At 36.8% G+C, this 19,264-nt stretch overlaps 1 protein-coding gene across 1 annotated transcript in view; it reads right to left on the bottom strand.

Moving 5' to 3' along the window:
- MEGF9 (multiple EGF like domains 9) overlaps window positions 1-19,264 on the bottom strand; it is a 130,504-nt gene that overhangs the window by 45,868 nt on the left and 65,372 nt on the right. Inside the window, exon 2 of the mRNA XM_063082466.1 lies at window positions 8,955-9,156. Within this exon, the coding sequence (XP_062938536.1) occupies window positions 8,955-9,156 (202 nt within the window). The remainder of the gene's footprint in view (window positions 1-8,954; window positions 9,157-19,264) is intronic.

Below are 19,264 nucleotides of genomic sequence, written 5' to 3'. Positions count from 1 at the left end.
TCTCACAAGAGTTTTTGTGAAGATTAAATCAGATAACGTACATGAAAAGCGGTTAGCACAGTGCCCTACCACATAGTACATGCTTAATAATTGGTTCCTGTTATTATTTTTATTACATGTCAAGCGATTGCAGCTGTCAGGGAAAAGATAAATGAGAAGTAATTTATAAAATAACTATGAAAACAGTAAGATATTAGCATAAATATTAGTATTACTGTTTTTTCCTCTTCTTCGGCTTCTAAAACTCTCTCTTAATCCTTTCCTTATTTCTCCTCTAATAAGGCAGTTGGCTTAGAAATAAACACTTTTCTCTCTCTCTGAAAGTTCTCAAGGCAAATACATTTGCAAAATTTTATTCTAAAGGAAGACGTAGACATTCCATGAGATAGCAGCATAAACAAACTTACTGATATCTTGTCTTTTAAAATAGTAAGGAATGTGAAACTTCTGACTATAACTTGTATGGGCATGATTTGGTGGTGGTAGTGGAGAGAGCAATGGTAAGCAACTACTATATTCTCAATCTCAAAGAACAGAGCGATTATCAGTTTTCTCATTATAGAAGCCATGTGGTGTGGTGGCTTAGGACACTGGAGTTAGAATTGGAAGACCTAATTTGGAATTCCTTCTCTGCCACTTATTATCTTTGTGACCTAACAACGCACATTTAAGGAGTTGCTGTGAGGATGAAGACAAAACATGGATTATTGCTGCATTTGAAATTATAAACTTCTTAATGAAGTTCACTTCTATATTTTTAACAGAAGTACAATAAGATACAATATTGTACAATATGATTTATAAAGCATCTAAATTATCTATTGTTAAAGACCAAGTATAAAGTACTTTTTCTGCCAAGGAGCTAAAAGTTCTTTTAAAATATTCCCTTATTTGAGTGACGCGACTGCGTCCAAGATGGCGCTGGCCACATTCAAGATCTATCATTCCTGCCTTTTAAGTATAAGAAGAGGGGAAAAGGTCTCATTCTTCTGAAGTTACTTCCTGCTGAGAGTGGGTGAGGAGGAAAAATCTGGCCATACAAAAATGACGTCATCCTGTCATAGGGTGAGATCTTCTAAAGGGTGACAGAAGCTGGATACATTAGGCAGATGATTGTTGATTTGGGAAATTCACATGAAACCTCAGCCTCCTCTCCTGAGCAGGGAGGATGAGATGGAGAGGCTGCTGGTGGCCGGTTGTGGGGGTGACCGCCACTTTGCCCTCGGCAGGAGAGGCTGCCTCATTTACAGGCGACAGCTTTGAAGTATGGAGCAGGAAAAGAACTGTTTCTTAGCTGGAAAAGCGAATCTCTAAACAGGGAACACGGCGCCGGGGATGCTGTTGACGCTGCCAGGATCCTGGAGGCCGAGGCCGCGCTGAAGGCGGCCAGCGGCCCTATTCAGGATTTGAGGTTTCAGGCCGGCATATAAGAAGATTCCTGGGAGCGCCCGAGCTGCGCCGTGGGACTGAGTGAGCAGCCCGAGGCAGCGGCAGCCGAGAACGGGGACGGTGATGACGCAGAGGCAGAGAGGGAGCCGCCCAACCTGGCACAGCACTGTGAGTGAGCCCCGGCATGGCCCTGCTTGGGCGGCGGATGCCCGCCCGGCTTCCACCAGCCCCACCGGGCCACTCACCGGCCCTGGGGCTGCCTCCATTTTCTCAGGTGGTGGCGGCTCCGGCCCGGCTCGCCCAGCCTGTCCTCCTCGCCCAGCCTGTCCTCCTCGCCTGGCTCGGCTCCTCACTGAGCCTTCCCACTTGCTTTCCCCGGCGCGGGGCTTCCCAGGGCCTGTGGGCCGGCCTCCCCTCCCACTCCCTCCACGGTTCTCTGGCAGGGCTGGTGGCCTGGGGCGTCCCCGGCCAGGGTCAGGAGGGCAAGGAAGTACGGGCTGGGCCGACTGTCACTCCACCGCACCCTGGGCTCCGGCCCCCGGTAAACTTCCTCTTACCGGGAGGCAGATACCATCTCTGCGGCCACCAGTTCGGAAAAACGCCTAACCGATTTCTGGTTAGGAATAGTGTGGTTGGAGAGTTCCCGAGTTCGCATGAACCTGCAGGAGAGCTGACTGCGGGCGGGCACCAGACTCGGTCCTCGCCGGGGGAATTCAAAGGTGAACTGTGTGCTGCAGGCTCCTCCCCCGAGGAGTTCATGCTCTGGTGTGGGAGATAAGACAAGTACACAAATAACCGCGATACCAGGAGGAAGGTGATAAGTCCCGAGAAAGATCTACACAGTGCTACAAAGGCACCCAGAGCAACCGGTCGTCTGCGCCTAGCAGAAACCTGGTAGACTTCCTGGGCGAGGCGGTGCTGAGCAGGGTCTTGAAGGCCCAGCTGATAGATGAGGGTTGCAGAAGACATGTCCCAGCCCAGCCCAGTGCACACAGAGTGGGGAGGTGTCCAGCTAGGGAGGCAGAGACTCGACAGAAACCACACACACTGTGGGGTTGCCAATGCATGATCCAACAGCCCGGGCCAGAGCACACGGAACAGGGAGAAGTCCTGCAAGGGAAGTGGAAGTGGAAGTTCAGCAGAGACCACACACCCTGTGGTACCGCCCCGTGATCCAGCAGTCCAGCAGAGTCCAAGCTGACCAGAGAGGTGGCTCCCCGAAGAGGCCCAAGACCCGAGGCAACCACACACACAAGGCACTAGAGGCCAACTGAGCAGTCACGGAGGTAGCCATACCAAATTGGCAACCACAGCAACATCTTAGTTAGTCAATAGTCTCAAACCGGTGGACTGTGAAACCCCCTGCCACAATGAATAAACATAAAAAAAAGATACCAGAAATACAAAAAATCAAGAAAGTACACCACCAAAAGTTAATAAATCTCAAACTCTAGATCCTATAGAACAAGAAACCCTTGAAATGACTGACAAGGAATTTCAAGTGATAATTTTAAGGAAACTGAATGAGATACAAGAAAACTCAGCTAGACATCGTGATGAAATGAGGAAAAGTATACAGGACCTGAAAGAGGAAATGTACAAGGAAATCAATGTCCTGAAAAAAAATGTAGCAGAACTTGCTGAACTGAAGAAGTTATTCAGCGAAATAAAAAACACAACAGAGAGTTTAACCAGCAGGCTTGTCGAAGTTGAAGAGAGAACCTCTGAACTTGAAGATGGGCTGTTTGAAATAGCACAAGCAGACAAAAAAAAAAAAGAAAAAAGAATCAAAGACATTGAAGAAAATCTGAGAGAGATATCAGACAACCTTAAGCGCTCAAATATCCGAGTCATGGGTATTCCAGAAGGGGAGGAAAATGGAGATTCCATTGAAAACATATTCAACAAAATAGTGGCAGAAAACTTCCCAGGTATAGAAAAAATCACAGATCTTCAGATCCAGGAAGCTCAACGATCTCCAAACTTATACAACCCAAAAAGGCCTTCTTCAAGACATGTTATAGTCAAATTGGCAAAACTCAGAGACAAAGAGAGAATCTTAAAAGCTGCAAGAGAGAAGTGTCAAATCACCTACAAGGGAGCCTCAATCAGGCTAACATCAGACTTTTCATCACAAACCCTAAAACCTAGAAAGGAATGGGATGATATATTCAAAATACTAAAAGACAAAGATTGCCAGCCAAGAATAATCTACCCTGCAAGACTATCCTTCCGAAATGAAGGGAAAATAGTATATTTCTCAGACAAACAAAAACTGTGGGATTTCACTACCACATGCTCACCCTTACAAGAAATCCTCAAGGGAGTACTGGGTTTGGTTCCTGAAAAATAACTACCACTGCCATAAAAACCCAAGAAAAAACAAAACCCACTAGTATAATAAAAATGTCATTCATGAAGAGAGAACAATCAAATAAAAACACTATCTACAACTTAAGGAACTAACAAACACAGAAACCAAACAGTAAATCAGAAAGCAAGGAACAAAAGACACCTAAGACAATGAAACAACCAATAAAATGCTAGGAATAAATCAACACCTTTCAATAACAACTCTTAATGTAAAAGGCTTAAATTCCCCAATCAAAAGACACAGACTGGCTGACTGGATTAAAAAGATTGACCCAACTATATGCTGACTTCAAGAGACCCACCTCACCCATAAAGATTCACATAGACTAAGAGTGAAAGGATGGAAAAAGATTTACCATGCAAACAGAAAAGAAAAACAAGCTGGAGTAGCTATTCTTATATCTGACAAAATAGACTTTAAACTAAAAACCATAAAAAGAGACAATGAGGGACACTACTTAATGATAAAAGGACTGATGCATGAAGAAGACATAACAATCATGAATATGTACGCACCCAATGCTGGAGCAGCCAGATTTATAAAACAAACTCTATTAGACCTAAAGAAGGAAATAGACACTAATACCATAATAGCAGGGGACCTGAACACCCCACTGTCAATATTAGACAGATCATCTAGGCAAAGAATCAGTAGAGAAACACAAGATCTAAACAATACCCTAGACCAATTGGAATTGGCAGATATCTACAGAACATTCCATCCAACAACCTCAGAATATTCATTCTTCTCATCACCACACGGATCATTCTCCAGGACAGATTACATTTTAGGTCACAAATCAAGTCTCAATAAATTCAAAAAAATTGGAATTATCCCATGTATCTTCTCAGACCACAATGGATTAAAACTAGAAATTAATAACAAATGAAACTCTGGAAAGTATACAAACACATGGAAATTAAACAGCATTCTACTTAATGACATATGGGTCCAAGAAGAAATCAAGCAGGAAATCAAAAAATTTATTGAAACTAATGAAAATAATGATACATCATACCAAAACCTGTGGGATACGGCAAAAGCAGTATTAAGGGGGAAATTTATTGCATTAAATGCTCACCTCTGAAGAATGGAAAGATGGCAAGTGAACAACCTAACACTTCACCTTAAAGAACTAGAAAAACAAGAACAATCCAAACCTAAAGTTAGCAGACGGAAAGAAATCATTAAGATCAGAGCAGAACTGAATGAAATTGAAACCCAAAAAACAATACAAAAGATCAATGAATCAAAAAGTTGGTTTTTTGAAAAGATAAATAAAATTGACAAACCATTAGCACGGCTAACAAAAAGAAGAGGAAGATTCAAATAACAAAAATTAGAAATGAAAACAGCGATATTACAACTGATTCATCTGAAATACAAGGAATCATTCGAGACTACTATAAACAACTATACGCCAACAAATTTAAAAATCTGGAGGAAATGGATACATTTCTGGACACACACAAGCTCCCAAAACTGAACCATGAAGACGTAGAAAATTTGAACAGACCAATAACAATAAAGGAGATTGAAGCTGTTATCAGAAGGCTCCCAACAAAGAAAAGCCCAGGACCAGATGGATTCACAGCAGAATTTTACCAAACATTCAAAGAGGAATTGACACCAATTCTTTACAAACTATTCCAAAAGATTGAAACAGACACAAATCTGCCAAACTCATTCTATGAAGCAAACATCATCCTGATACGAAAACCAAGTAAAGATATAATCAAAAAAGAAAACTACAGGCCGATATCCTTGATGAATATAGATGCAAAAATCCTCACTAAAATACTAGCAAACAGAATACAGAAACATATACATAAAATTATTCACCACGATCAAGTGGGATTCATCCCAGGGATGCAAGGTTGGTTCAACATATGCAAATCAATAAATGTGATACACTATATTAATAAAGTCAAACACAAGGACCATATGATCTTCTCTATAGATGCTGAAAAAGCATTTGATAAAATTCAGCACTCATTCATGACAAAGACCTTCTATAAGTTAGGTATAGAGGGAAAGTATCTCAACAAAATTAGAGCCATATATGTCAAACCCACTGCCAATATCATCCTGAATGGGGAAAAGCTGAAAGCTTTTCCTTTAAGAACAGGAACTAGACAAGGATGCCCAGTCTCACCACTCCTATTCAACATAGTGTTGGAAGTACTAGCCAGAGCAATCAGAGAAGAGAAGGAAATAAAGGGCATCCAGATTGGAAAAGATGAAGTCAAACTGTCCCTGTTTGCAGATGACATGATCCTATATATTGAACAGCCTAAAACCTCTACAAAAAAACTCTTGGAATTGATAAATGATTTCAGCACAGTACCAGGATACAAAATCAACACACAAAAATCAGTACCATTTCTTTTCTCCAGTAGTGAACATGCAGAATGAGAAATCAAGAAAGCCTGCCCATTTACAATAGCCACCAAAAAAATAAAATACTTAGGAATTGAGTTAACAAAGGATGTGAAAAATCTCTATAATGAGAACTACAAACCACTGCTGAGAGAAATTAGAGAGGATACAAGAAGATGGAAAGATATCCCATGCTCTTGGATTGGAAGAATCAACATAGTGAAAATGTCCATATTACCCAAAGTGATATACAAATTCAATGCAATCCCCATCAAAATTCCAAAGACATTTTTCTCAGAAATGGAAAGAGCTATCCAGACATTTATATGGAATAATAAAAGACCACGCATAGCCAAAGCAATGCTGAGCAAAAAAAATAAAGCTGGAGGCATAACACTACCCAACTTTAAGCTATACTACAAAGCCATAATAACCAAAACAGTATGGTACTGGCATAAAAACAGACACACTGATCAATGGAATAGAATAGAGAATCCAGAAAACAACCCACACACTTACTGCCATCTGATCTTTGACAAAGGCACCAAGCCTATTCACTGGCGAAGGGACTGCCTCTTCAGCAAATGGTGCTGGGATAACTGGATATCCATATGCAGGAGAATGAAACTAGACCCATACCTCTCACCATATACTAAAATCAACTCAAAATGGATTAAGGATTTAAATATACACCCTGAAACAATAAAACTTCTTAAAGAAAACATAGGAGAAACACTTCAGGAAATAGGACTGGACACAGACTTCATGAATACTACCCCAAAAGCACGGGCAACCAAAGGAAAAATAAACAAATGGGATTATATCAAACTAAAATGCTTCTGCACAGCAAAAGAAACAATTAACAGAGTTAAAAGACAACCAACAGAGTGGGAGAAAATATTTGCAAAATATACATCTGACAAAGGATTAATATCCAGAATATATAAGGAACTCAAACAACTTTACAAGAAAAAAACAAGCAACCCAATTAAAAAATGGGCAAAAGAGCTAAATAGGCATTTCTCTAAGGAAGATATACAAATGGCCAAGAGACATATGAAAAAATGCTCAACATCACTCAGCATCCGGGAAATGCAAATCAAAACTACAGTGAGATACCATCTCACCCCAGTTAGGATGGCTAAAATCCAAAAGACTCTGAACGATAAATGCTGGCGAGGTTGCGGAGAAAAAGGAACTCTCATACATTGTTGGTCGGACTGCAAAATGGTGCAGCCTCTATGGAAAATGGTATGGAGGTTCCTCAAACAATTGCAGATAGATCTACCATATGACCCAGCTATCCCACTGCTGGGAATATTCCCAGAGGAATGGAAATCATCAAGTCGAAGGTATACCTGTTCCTCAATGTTCATTGCAGCATTCTTTACAATAGCCAAGAGTTGGAACCAGCCCAAATATCCATCATCGGATGAGTGGATACGGAAAATGTGGGACATCTACACAATGGAATACTACTCAGCTATAAAAACGAATGAAATACTGCCATTTGCAATAACATGGATGGACCTTGAGAGAATTATATTAAGTGAAACGAGTCAGGCACAGAAAGAGAAATACCACATGTTCTCACTTATTGGTGAGAGCTAAAAATTAATACATAAATTCACACACACACACACACAAAGAAAACCGGGGGGAGGGGGAGAAGATATAACAACTACAATTACTTGAAGTTGATACGACAAGCAAACAGAAAGGACATTGTTGGGGGGAGGGAGGAGAGGGAGGAGGGAGGGAGGTTTTGGTAAGGGGCAACAGTAATCAATCACGATGTATATGGAGAAAATAAAAATTTTAAAAAAATCAAATCAAATCAAATCAAATAACTTTGAACTTTAAAAAAAAATTCCCTTATTTAAATCAATATTTCTTTGAAATTAAAATAAATTGGAATTTATTAAGTGATGTGTGCTAGGCATTTTACATACATCAACTCATTTAAGCTTCACAACAGCCTCAAAAAGAAACTGAGCCTCAGTGAAATAAAATGACTTGCCCAAGACATACAGCTCTTAAGTGGCAACGGATCTTGGATTCATACCAAGGTTACATTGATTCCAAAGCTTCTGTTCTGTCCATTACATAACATTGTGTCTTTCAGTTTTTTTGACTTGGGGTCCAAAAAAACTAAGTGCCTCATAAAAGGTCAAAGAATAATTTTCATTGTAGTAGAAGGCAAATCCTCAGATAAATGGGCATTATTTCACTAGATTAAGTCATCTCCAAGTAATATGATAGTTTAAAACTAATTTCCAGATAATTCCTGCTTAATCTAATTTTGGTCTAAAAAATATACTGGTAAATTGAGTGAAAGCAGTCTGTTTACCACTAGTTAAATAAATTAGGATATTCCCAAGTTTAAGCCTTAGATGTCCAAAGAAACAAATCTAGAATTTGATGAGAAAAAATAAACCAAAGAACAAGTTTCCTCGAACTCCAGTGGTATGTTAATAAACATAATAAAAACATTTCCACTGGAAATGCCTGAAAGCTAGCCCTTCCAGAAATCAGATTCCTTCCTCAATATTTTTTCCATGAAATTTAGAGAAACCATCATAAAGAAAAATTGGTGACCAAGGTGCTTTTGAAGAACTAAATCAGTAAATTAGAAGTTTTTTAATCCTGACATTAAATATAACATATAAAGTGAAGGAATAAAAGTACATAAAATATTTTGTAAATCTATGACACTTCTCCTTTATTTAAGCCAGTCTGGTCCTTGAGAGCAGGACCCTTTCACTTTCTTGCTAAAATAAAATGAACTTCACCTCTACCCTCTGTAGCTTACCTGTTGCAAAGCATGCTGAAGGCTCCATGTGGACTACAGATACACGGCAGACAGAGCCCAGATGTGTGATTCAGGTAAAAACCCTCCTTGCAGGTTTCACAGCGAAGTCCCTGATAACCTGGTTGACATTCACACTGCCCTGTAGTCTGATTGCAGTGATTCACATTCAGGCTCCCAACCACAGAGCAGTTACATATATACTCTGAAAAGGAAAGAAGGAAAGAAACATTATCAACTAAGATTTAATGTCTTCTTAATAAAATAAATTCTATTTTATTTTTCTTAATAAATGTTCAAGACAACTTTATAAGGATGATAAAATTAACTCTAGTTCAAATTTACTTTCTATCCTGCTTAGTTTATTTAAATTGGGAACTGTAAACAGTAGAGTACACAAAATTATGTACAGTTCATAATTATAAAGCTAACATTCTCAGTTTCCTTTCCAGTACTCTTCATTTCCTATCCCTCTCACCCTACACCCCAATTTGTGTGTGTCTGTATATTAATACTTTTTCCAGATCGGAAGCCTCCAAAAGCAGGCTTACCTACATGGCACTGAGAGTACATGCTAGAAATGACAACATGTTAAATAATAAATAATCTCATTGTATGGCAGCAAAAGCCTAAGGCTCAGATGATTAACTCTGGTAACCTATTCAAGGTCACACAAGATTGTTCTGGAATCATAAGCTAATATGTTCTGCCCAGGAAGAAATTAATGGAGAATTGAAACTTTAAGGTGAGGAAATGATGAACAATAAATCCAGAGGAGACATTGTGCCGGCCAGCTGCCAAAATAAAACAAAACAAAATAAATAAGTAATACATTGAGGGGAGAAAGTTTACAGGTTCATTCTGATAAATGAAAACCAATCACAATTTGAGAGTCTTTCCCAAATTAAAAGATTTAGAAAATAAACATTTTCTTGAGGTACGTTTCAAACAGTTCTTTGGATGAATATACTTAGAAGCCCTTAGTTTTAGCCTTCTAAAGGACTCATTTAAAGGTCAGTTAGGATTTGGATTTTGCTACTGTTTCTATTCATTTTATCGGAGAAAGTATTTTCAACATAGTTTGACATAGTACCAACATAGGACTTTGTAAGCCTGTGCAAAAACATGTATTAAATCAATTGCAAATAAAATAAAACTTTGTATATATTCTGGATAGGCCACATTCCAGAATAGCTATGAACCAAGGCTTAAAGAGCCCAAAGCAATCTGAGGTACAAATTATACTTCTGTATAGGTAAGGCACTACATAAAATGTCATTATATTGATAAAAGTTTTGCTTGGAAGAAAATCTTTAATGTTACTTTTAATTATTTCAAAAAAGTTGCCAGATAACTGCAAATACAGAGTCTTACACAGAAGGTTATAAAGTGGTTTGCTTATCTATTCTAGAAAAGGAAATTATGCTTCAAAATTCTTTACATAATCACAAGCAGCTTATTCACACAAGTCAAAACAAAAGATTCTATAAAGAAATTCCCACTTGGCCAACTCTATATCTCTCAAACTTCTTCAGTTCCTAATCTTTGGTATCAGTTTATTTCCCCGCTCTTCACACTTCTTCCAATTTGTAAACATGACAAGTGAATGAATATATACTGGTGGATGATTTGTTTATTTTATGTACATTTCAAGTTTGGGTATTGAGTTAGTTACAAAACCCAAAGAAGAGTTCATATTTCTCCAGCTCCAAATTTAGGGAAAGAATCAACTTCCCTTCACAGTAAAAATTCTTATTTTTACTAGGCTACATAAGAATGAATTTCTTTGACAGAGTTACATATTTTCACATGATATCTACTTTCTCGGTATGTATGTGTTGTGGTTTTTGTAAATAACAAAGCCATGTTCAGTAGCCTGTAAACCTGCCAATGACAACTTCATGGCAAGATCTTCACTCCACCAAAAATGACTAGTACTCTTAAAATAACATTTTTCTTCTGACATCAGGCAGCAACTCAACATACATCCAACTTCTTCTGCTGGACCAATTTCATCACAAGTTAAAATAAACATATTATGCTGGTGTGGGCAGAACTTGCTCAAGAAAAAAATGAAAAGACTGAAAAACTCTGTAATATAGACTATTAATTTATTCTAATATTTCCATACTGATGTATTACTATCAGAAATCTGAATCAGTGTTCCTAATGAATGAGTTAAGATTAGCAGTATTTTTTTTTTTAAGAACCCAATTAATCTAAAAACTCTGAGACAAAAATGCTCGGTATTTTTTTCAGTAAAGTTCTAATGGATACACCTTTAGTGCTAACCAAGTTCATTGGTTATTTACTATTTCTATAGAACCAACCCAATCTCTTCATTATACCCTGAACATACTCACGTTAGTCCTATCTCTGATCTTTTGCTCATTCTGTGCACCTTGGAATGCTCTCTCTTCCCCATACATTCAAACCTATCCCCTATTTCAAGAATTGGCTGAAACTCATTCCTCCACAAACTCTATTGCCCCTACTGTAAATCCATAACAACACCTATCCCTGTAACTCCCATATGACAAAAATCTGAAGAGGCAGTAAAGTGAAGCAGTTATGAGCACAGACTGTGGAGGCTAAGGTTTAAACCCTGCTCTCTCAGTTTTTAACTTTATAACCCTAGCAAGCTAGTTAGCCTCCTGTGCCTTTATTTTCTCATCTGTAAACAGGGTATAATAGTAGTACCTGTAACACTCAGCCCCAATACCTATGCTGAAAGTGGTTTGGAGCACTGCAATAATTAATATAACAGCTGGAAAAAAGTGGAAAGTGATACCAGATAATATAATATAAACATAATTCAGCTGTTAGATTCATAGATCACAGCTTTGTTATACCATGTAGACAAGATCTGAAAGCCTGGGAATGGGTTTATTACCATGGCAGCTTCGGACAATGTCTGGGAAACAGAATTAGTGTCCTGTTATGCGGAAATCCGAGTTGTTGGTCATCTAGGTAGACAATAAGAGGATATCCTAAATATACTGGATATCCTAAATATGCTGGATAAATATATTCTAAATGTACTCCATACATTACCAATATGTGTGTCTACAAATACAGAATACAGAAGGATTTAGGACATTTTTTCAAAGAGGATACATAATGAGCATTTATTGATAATATACCCTTGACACTAATCATCCTAACGGTAGCAGGGTGAATGGCAAATATTTCAGCAAGAGAGACAACCCTAGTGCTAGGAAGGGGGCTGATACCTCAAGACAAAGATGCACTATCATGTTAATACTTATCTCCAAAATAACCAAAGGAAAGGAAGATAGTGCAAAGCACACCAAGTGTCAGAAAACATGTGCATCTTTTCTGCTTATAGCTCAGAATCCGAGGCCTTATCCCAATGATTGACCTCAAATGAAATGACCAAGTTAAAAGAACAGTATGAGCAACTGTGATAAATGTAAAACACTGTGAGCCTTCATTAAATTATGCCAGGATAATTTGTTAGCTTGTAAACAGAGTGAAATCTTAGACCCTTCACAGTTCTGGACATTCATGTGGAACAAGATAGGAGTTAATGCAGAAATAATGCAATCCCCTTAGAGGAGGTTGGAAATATGAAAAAAGAGAAAGGAAATTTCAATTGACAGAAGGAATGGAAAGGATCTATAGTCAAAGACAAGAGAGGAAATGCTGCCTTTTTAATGAGGTAGAATCTTAGACACCAGAGCAGCACAAAGGAGTCTGCAACAAGATTAATGGTAAGTCGCTAGCGCGGATATTAATGGGAATGAAAAATATGAAGTGGACACCAAAAGCTAATCATGGACAAGTGTGAATGAAATGCCAAAAAGCTCATTCAGTTTCCTAACAGTAAATACGGAATAAACTCTTCATCATATGAGTAGCAGGTTTCCTTTCAATGTCCTATAATTCTTGGGAAAACTCTACAGAAAAACAATTACAGAATAATTAGAGAAGAAATAAATAATGCAGACACTTTGGAAAATAGTTTGATAGTTTCTTATATGTTAAATATACCTTTACTATGTAACCCAGCAACGCCACTCCTAGGTATTTATCCAAGAGACATGAAAACTTACAATAACAAAAAACTTGTACACAAATGTTTATAGTAGCTACATGCATAATCACCAGAACCTGGAAGAAACCTGAAAGTCCTTCAACTAGTGAATGGATAGACTATGGTACATCCATACAATGGAATACCACTCAGCAATAAAAAGGAATAAACCAACCACTGACATGCAAAAAACACAAATGAATCTCAAATGTATTATGCTAATGAAGGAAGCCAGAGTCAAAAAGCTACATATTGTATGATTCTATTTACATGACATTCTGGAAAAAGCAAAACTATAGGGGTAGCAAACAGATCAGGGGTTTGCCAGGAACTGGGGGTAGGAGGGGAGGGCTGACTACAAAAGAGGATCATAAGGAAATTTTGAGGGGGTAATAAAACTGTTTTGTATCTTGATTACACACTTGGCAAAACTAATAGAACTGAATATCAAATGAGTAAATTTTATTGTATGTAAATTTAAAAATAAGTAAAAACTTTAAAAAAGCAATGAGGTTTTACTAGATTAGATTCTTAAATTTTGCTGGAGGGATGCCCTGGTGTGTCACAACAACTACCTCAGCTGGACTGTGACACTAAAGGCAACAGGGGACCTGACTAATGACTCAGTCTTTTTCAAAGTTAATGTTACAATTAAGATAGTGGGAAGTGATTAATACTTGAGGTGATTATTGTATTAGCAGTTGTGGAACATTTTAGGATTTAAAATACTATTTAGCTAAAAGGGGTAGAATCTTTTCTTTTCTCTTTGGCTCCAACTTAAGACTTGGGCTATAATTGCTCTCATGTAAAGTGAAGAAGAAGAAAAAATGAAAGATAAAGATGTATAGAATTCCTTTTTTTAAAATATAATACAATTGCTTATTTCCTTTTGAGATTCATCATTAAAACTCCTGCTCTGTTTTTTAAAAGGCCAGGAAAATGCATGTAAGTATAACAACTTTGAATCTATCTGATATAGAACTTCACCCTTTTTCACAAGCCTAGGAAAGAATCTACAAAATAACATCTCTCCCAATTTTCAAGTTGAAAAGAAAAGGAAAAATGGTCATCAGAAGCAGGAATAGAAAAACATAACTCAAACCTCTGCCTGTATATCAAACGATTCCAAAAAAACCCAACAAATTTTATTATCTTGACTACAAGCCTGATTTCCTAAGTGTATAGTGTATTTCAAAATGTACATTTTATTAGGACCATATTTCATCTTTGTAGGTTCAGAGAAAAGGAATCTCAGAAAGGCCTCATTCTAAGGAGAAAGAATTATCAACACAGTTTTTATTTTTATAAAGGGTCTTACTGTAGTGTAATATTGATACTCAAATTACATTTCACATTTATGTTATGCCAGAGTAGGGTCACAAATCTTTGAAAAGCTGGGAAACTTAATATTAAAGCTGATGAGTTTCTTGAGTTAAACCAGACTTTGTAGAAATGTGGAAAGTTTTAAAAAGCCACCACTTTTAAGGAAAAAATTTAAGCTTTACCTTTTAAAATAAAAATGTATCTATTAAAATTCCCAATCACAATTTACTACAGTAAAACACTTCTTCAAGTTTATGGTAGACATACAAAAACAAAAAATGAGGCAACATAACCCAGGTTTTGTAGAAAATTTTCTGTCTCACATTTAAGGGCCATGTTGTTAGTGTTTTCTCCTGGCTCAATTCCAGTTTTCCACAATTCAAAGACAATTCATCTAATTAATGAGACAAGATGACAAGTTTTGGGAAAGGTTGTAACAGCTAATTTTTACTACTAATAATAACGAAGATGATATTACCAGCTATTGAGCATGTGTTACACATGTATCATACATTACACTATAAACCATACACCTATGGCTTCCTTTAGTCTTCACCACAATTCTGTGATGTAGGTAACTCAAATGAGGAATCTGAGTTTCAGTGATATGAAACAAATCACACAACTAACCAGTACTGGAGAAGGGATTGGAACTCAACTGAATAACTCTGAAATCCACATCTTTTCACTAATGATAAGTTTCTGCCTATGAAAATAAGTAGAAAAACTATCACACAGCCCCAGAACATCTTAAAATCAGATTTTCAGCTATTTAGCCAGCTCTGTGACCTTCAATCAGTCTAACTGTTCTAAGTTTCAGTGTCTCAATTGATAAAACATGGATAATTCTTTTTACTTGCCTATCATAAAAAAAACAATTAAAGATAAAATTATATGTGGCCACATGTATTGTTTTTGATTTATAAAGTCTTGTTATATAATTGAGAAATTGGTGTATCCAGTAATCCTAATAAATAAGTCAGAAAGAAATTTCCTTTGAAAAATTTAAATGTATGTGCTATATTTTAAGGGAAAATTCATAGGTTTAAAATTGCTCATTGAGGGCAAATTTTCTCATATTTCTCTACATTTCTCATAGTGATTTAGCATACTAGTGATCAATAAATAACTATCGAGATCTATTCAAATCTGATTTCATTTTATGATATAAAATTAGAGCTGTCGATTCAAAAGACAAAGATCTTCAGATTGAATTAAAACCCACAAAACCTAGCTACAAACACGCTACAAAAGACACAAAACAAAAATACACAGAAAGGTTGAAAGTAACTGGATAGAAAAAGATTAAGTAGGTAAATAATGACCAAACAAACAAACAAACAAACAAACAAACAAACAAACTAGTATAGCTATATTAATATAAAATAGGTATTTAGGCAGAAAAAAGATTATTAAAGGAAAAGAGGTCTGGTCACTACATAATGATAAAGTGTACAATTCATTAAGAAGATATAGTTCTAAATTTTTATTCATCTAATACTGTAGTCTCAAAATAAAGTAAAATGACATAAAGTAAAATGACAGCAAATAAATATATTGTTATTTTTGAGAATGAAGTGAGAAAAAAACGTGAAGGTACTTTCTACCTGAATAGGATATTTACTATTTTACCTCTCCATATGTCCCACTTTTCTGGAAATTTGGAAGTTGTTTCCAAAAATTGGTATCAGAAATGAGATATAACAATAAATGCTCTAATATGGGGCTGGTCAAACTATAGCTTTTTACAAATGAAACTGTCAAAAGGAACTTTCATTTAGCAAAATTAGAATAATTCAGCAAGTTTCCTGGAATCATGGAAAGGGCAGAAGAGAGAGAAAAGACTAAATTATAGAAAAATATTAGCTATACCACTCTCTCTCCTCCTGCCTCTCCACCCTTTCCTTCTCAGGTTCTTCCCTACTTCTCACTGGTTTTTCCACCTTCCTTCTTTCCCTCTTATCTGGCTCCTATGCTGTGATATATATTTTTGTATTATCTCTTTCTTCTTGTGGTGAAACTCTTGAATTCTTGTGGGATGTAAGTTTCAAAATTTTCAAATAAAGCCTTTGCAAGATTAAAAAAAAAAAAAGAAAAATATTAGCTATAGATCAGTCACTTAAATACATCCCTCATTAGCATTCTGAATCCCCTTATTCCCTAAAAGTTCTGGGTACCTGCCACTATCTATCTTCAATGACGTTCCTAGAGTATTGTTAAAGTCACAATATGAAGACCTGGCTTGTTAAAGACTTTACTTTTACTAAGTCCCTAGAACTGCTCCAAAGTCCTTGGATTTATCTTACTGTTTTAATATCCATTGCCTGCATTGGCTATTCCAAACTTCTCTTCTAAGTCTTCCGTCCTACCCGACAGCCAGCAAATGATTTCATTTCCAACCTCATGGAAACTGAGAACCTTCTTTCTCTTTCTCTCTTCCTCCCTTTGCCCACCCACTTAACTTTCCCTCCAGTTTCAGGCTATCCAGCTCCTTCAAGACTAAACAATCCCTGCAACTGTGGTCTGTATCACATCCTCTCCCAACTCTTGTCAAGTCTTTACTCTGCCCACTTCCTCCCCCATCAATCCCTCACCTCCATACACATACCCTTCAGCCTTTTTCATCTTTCACTTTTTATAGAATCTACCTTCAAACATGCATTGGGTCTAAATCATACTCTGTTTAATCTTCTGTCCCATTTAACTACCATTTATCTTCTCAAAAAATAAAATTTCTCAAATATAAATACAGATAGCTGCCTTTTCTTCAACACATGTTCTCTCCTTAATGCTCTTCAACCTTTTCCAAACTCTACTGAAAATGCTCACTCAAAAACTACTGACTCAAAACAATAGACTTCTCAGGCCATATTCTTCCTAACCTTTTTGTATACTTTGACATGCTGACACTCCTTTCCTTTTTGAAACTCTTTCTTCCCTTTGTCTCCATGCCATTAGATAAATAATTTCATAGCATTTCTTGAGCATTTTACGATAGTCAAGTCCTTTCCTTTTGCTTTATCTCCAACCACAGCAGATCGTTATAATAATGGTTCCCAGTGAATACTGTCTCCAGTGTCCATACCCCTCTGCAGTGTAATGCTGATGTTAACTTCCCATCAAAAGGTGAAGTCTATTGCTAAAACCCCTGAGCTTATAAATGTGTCATAAGTGAGGTAAGAGTTACAGAACCTAGGTCTCAGGGCAACATGCAGCTTCTGCCTTCATTCATTCAGAACCCAGCTGTCATGTAGAGAAGCTTGGGCTAGACAACCAAATGATAAGAGACTCCATAGAGAGAAAAGTCTCAGCTGTCCAGCCATCGCCATCGAGGCCCCAAATATATGGGTGAGGCTATCTTAGATCCTCAAGCTCTTGCCAATCTACCAAAGCAGCCATATGAGTAAGCCTAGGAGAGACCAGCAGAACCATCCAGCAAATACAGAGAATGAGAAATCGTTGTTGCTGTTTTAAGACACTAAGGTTTGTGGTGATTTGTTACACAGCAATAGATAGCTGATATACCCAGTGGCCTAAGTCAGATGCTTTCATCATAGCCTTTACTATGAAAATGCCTTCTCATTGGTTTCCCTGGTTATAAATACCCAGCTAGACTCCACCCATTACATAATGGCCAGGTTAATCTTCACCAAGTCAGCCCTTGCTTAGAAAGATCAATATCTCCTTATTATATTTTCTTGGTTTATTTTTGTACTTGCTTTCTCAAAAGACCCCTTAGGGGAATATATTAAGTTAACTCTTGATTGCCTCCATATAATACATGGAAGAAATTGAACTAGGGGGAAGATAATACTTAGTAACAATTTAAGTTCAGTTCAAATAGAAATTTGAATTATTTTTAGAAACAACCAAGGCTAAACACACAAACTGATGAGAAATATCACTGGATATCAGAGAACTTTTTCTGAATTAATTACTTTCTCCTTTATTCCTTGACATCTTTATTTTTACAAGTTTTTTAAAAAATTGCGGTAAGATACACATAACATAAAATTTACCATTTTGACCATTCTTAAGTGCACAATTCAGTGGCATTAAGTATATTCACGTTACTGTATAATCATCACCACCATCCATTTCCACACTTATTATATTTTATTTATGTATTATTTATTATTTATTCATTTGCTGCTTTATTCCACAAAGAATTTGAGGTAGCTCACCATCAGGACATATACAAAAAGGTAACAGTTAAAAACTAACTAAACATCCATGAGTTCATACTGATATAAGTAAATAATTGAATAAATAAATAAATGAGAAGAAGGAACAGCTCTTCCTTACAGTAAAATTCCAATTAATAAATGTAAAAGGGATGATAAAAAAACAGAAAATTATCATAAGGCAAACACCACAATAATAACTGCTGGGAATAAGAATATAAATAAAATTAGTGAGTTCTGAGAGTATTATAAGAAATAGGATATTTGCATAGTCTCGAAGTATCTCCTGACAGGATACTTAGCAATTACCAAAGGAAAAATAGTCATGTTATAGTGGAGAAACTTGGCAGACACCCCCTCAGCCAAATGATCAAAATTAAATCACCAGTAATAACATGTGTTCAACATGTACCCTCTCATGTGATTCACTAAGAATACTACAGCATCGCTTCTGTGGCATTCTTATCTAAACTGTATGACCTCAATTAATCATAAGAAAAACATCAACAAACCCAAACTCAGGGATATTTCAGAAAATAACTGACCTGTGCTATTCAAAAGTATCAAGGTCTTAAAGACAAAGAAAGACTATCCCAGATAGAACTACGTCTGCTTAGAGAAGTCTAAGATATTAACTAAATACAATGTGAGATACAGGATTGTATCTAAGACCAACATTAATGGGAAAACTGGTAACATTCAAATAAGATCTGTAAATTAGTAACTAGTATTGTTATCAATATTAATTC

The sequence above is a fragment of the Cynocephalus volans genome, chromosome 17, assembly GCF_027409185.1.
Source record: "Cynocephalus volans isolate mCynVol1 chromosome 17, mCynVol1.pri, whole genome shotgun sequence".
Classification (NCBI taxonomy): Eukaryota; Metazoa; Chordata; class Mammalia; order Dermoptera; family Cynocephalidae; genus Cynocephalus; species Cynocephalus volans.
The sequence above is the reverse complement of the archived record's forward strand: the minus strand, read 5'-3'. Positions and strand labels throughout refer to the sequence as shown.